The 2,544-nt window shown below is 60.8% G+C and overlaps 2 protein-coding genes across 2 annotated transcripts in view; one reads left to right on the plus strand and one right to left on the minus strand.

The window, feature by feature from the left end:
• Positions 1-161: 161 nt before the first annotated feature.
• On the minus strand, positions 162-1,079 carry EMH_0027940 (uncharacterized protein; the record flags this gene model as incomplete). Its single annotated transcript, XM_013494096.1, has 2 exons — positions 162-218; positions 327-1,079. 2 exons carry the CDS (start codon positions 1,077-1,079, stop codon positions 162-164), a joined length of 810 nt encoding a protein of 269 aa, XP_013349550.1.
• Positions 1,080-1,457: 378 nt separating this feature from the next.
• EMH_0027950 (uncharacterized protein) overlaps positions 1,458-2,544 on the plus strand; it is a gene marked incomplete at both ends in the record, with an annotated part of 1,209 nt that continues 122 nt past the window's right edge. Inside the window, one exon of the mRNA XM_013494097.1 lies at positions 1,458-2,542. Coding sequence (XP_013349551.1) covers positions 1,458-2,542 — 1,085 coding nt within the window. The remainder of the gene's footprint in view (positions 2,543-2,544) is intronic.

Raw genomic sequence — 2,544 nt, forward strand, 5'->3', positions numbered from 1 at the left:
TGTAATCGCTGCATGCAACAACTGCGTCAGTCTGCTGCTGCTGCTGTGCTGCTGCTGTGCTGCTGCTGTGCTGCTGCTGCTGCTGTGCTGCTGCTGCTGCTGCTGCTGCTGTGCTGCTGCTGCTGCTGCTGCTGCTGCTAATGTGCGCAGGTTTCCAGTTTTTACAGGCGGCATTCGAAGCTGCTGCTCAGCTGCTGCTCTTCAGGCAATCGGTGTGTCTACAGCAGCAACACCAGCAGCAGCAACACCAGCAGCAGCAACACATGCAGCAGCAACACATGCAGCAGCAACACCAGCAGCAGCACCACCTGCAGCAGCAGCGGCACTTGGGTAAAGGCAGGCTGATGAGCATTTATGAGATTGACAATACTGCTGTTGCGCTTCCTGCTGCTGCTGTTTTTGCTGCTGTTGCTGTTGCTGCTGCTGTTGCTGCTGTTGCTGCTGCTGCTGCTGCTGCTGCTGTTGCTGCAGGTGCTGATGCCCCACATGGACGTGTTTTTGTCTGTGGCTGCTGCGGTGCTGCAAGTTGAGGTGGAGGTGCCGCGTCTGCGGATCCCAAGGTCTTTGATTAGGGGTACGGTGCTGCTGCTGCTGCTGCTGCTGCTGCTGCTGCTGCTGCTGTTGCTGCTGCTGCTGCTGCTGCTGTTGCTTTGCTGTTGCTGTTGCTGCAGCAGCTGCTGCTGCTGCTGTTGCTGCTGCTGCTGCTGCCGTTGCTGCTGCTGCTGCTGCTGTTGCTGCTGCTGCTGTTGCTGCTGCTGCTGCTGCTGTTGCTGCTGCTGCTGCTGCTGCTGATGGTGCTGCTGTGGCTGCTTGTTGCTTGCTGCAGCAACACTTTCCTTTTTGTACTTAACATGCACAGCCCCCCCGCGGCTGCTGCTGTCTTCTCTGGAGGCGCTGGTGGAGGTGCATGCGACAGCAGCAGCAGCAGCTGCTGCTGATGCTGAGGAGGATACAGCAGCAGCAGCAGACGGCAGCAGCGACCCTGCTGCTGATGCTGCTGCTGCTGTCGTCGGGGTATCGAAAGCTGCTGCAGCAGAAGCAGCAGCAAAACTCTTCTTGACGCCACTGCTGAGATACATCAGACACAAAATGGTAATGCTGCAGCACCATCTGCTCTGCTGCTGCTGTTGCTGCTGCTGCTGCTGTTGCTGCTGCTGCTGTTGCTGCTGCTCCTGCTGCTGCTGCTCCTGATGCGGCTGCTGGCAATGCTGTTAGTGCAGCGCCCGCTGTAGCAGCTGTTGCTGCTGCTGATGCTGCTGCTGCTGCTGCTGTTGCTGATGTTTTTGCTGCATCTGCTGCTGCTACTGTTGCTGCATCTTCAGCTGCTGGTGTTGCTGCTGATACTTGCTGCTGCAGCAGCTGCTATATGGTTTCTAGGTGATCTCCGTTGCTGCTGCTCCCCCACCTCCTGCTGCTGCTGCTGCTGCTGCTGCTGCTGCTGCTGACTTGTGCTGCAGATGGAAGCAGCACGTCTGTCTGCCCAGGAGGAGCTGGCGGAGGTCATCGGGCCCGCATGCACGGGTTCTGCTGCTTCAGCAGCAGCAGCAGCAGCAGCAGCAGCATCTGCTTCGCACGAATTCAGCAACAGCAGCAGCAGCAGGCTGCCGGACTGCTCAGCTGCAGCAGGGGCCTCGCATGCAGCAGCAGACATGCAGCCTGCTGCTGCAGCAGATGCTTGGCTGCAGCGCGGTGCTGCTGTTCGTTTGACTCGATCTACAACTCCACGTCTGCCGGTGCAGCAGCAGCTTGCTGCTGCTGCTGCTGCTTCTTCTGCGCTGCTGCCAGCAGAGGAGAGGCAGCAGATAGCAGCTGATGCAATTGCTGCTGCTGCTGTTGCAGGGCTGCGAGGCAGCAGCAGCAGCAGCAGCAGCAGCACAACGCATGCACGACCCCACACCACCGCCGTGGAGGCGCTGGAAGAGACAGTGTGCCGCCTGCTGCCGTGCAGAGACACCCGGGGGCCGCGTTCTGCTGCTGCTGCTGCTCTGGACCCCCTGGTGACGCAGCAGCAGCAGCAACTGCAGCAGCAACTGCAGCAGCAAAAGCAGCAGCAGCACTTCATGCAACAGGCGCAGCACCAACAACAACCCTTCGTGCATGCCACCCAGCAGCACCCGCAGCAGCACCAGCAGCAGCACCAGCAGCAGCAGCAGCAGCAGCAACCGCAGCAGCTGCTGCAGCCGAGGGATACGCACGAGGCCTGTGTTCAGCTTGGGGGGCCGCTGCAGCCGGCAGAGGAGCAGCAGCAAGACAGACAGCTGCAGCAGCAGCTGCTGCAGCAGCAGTACTCTCTGGAGCAGCAGCAGATGACGCCGCAGCAAACGGCAATTCTGCAGCAGCAGCTGCCGATGGGGGTGGCGCAGCAGCACCTGCAGCCAGCACCTCAGCATCCGCAGCAGCCGCAGCAGCAGCACATGCAGCCGCCGCAGATGCAGCAGCAGCATCGGCATCCGCAGCAGCAGCAGCCACACATCCAGCCGCAGCAGATGCGGCAGCAGCAGCTGCATCCCCAGCAGCAGCATATGCAGCCGCAGCGTCAGCATC

Source organism: Eimeria mitis, genomic scaffold (assembly GCF_000499745.2).
Source record: "Eimeria mitis Houghton genomic scaffold, Emh_scaff1032, whole genome shotgun sequence".
In the NCBI taxonomy this organism is placed as follows: domain Eukaryota; phylum Apicomplexa; class Conoidasida; order Eucoccidiorida; family Eimeriidae; genus Eimeria; species Eimeria mitis.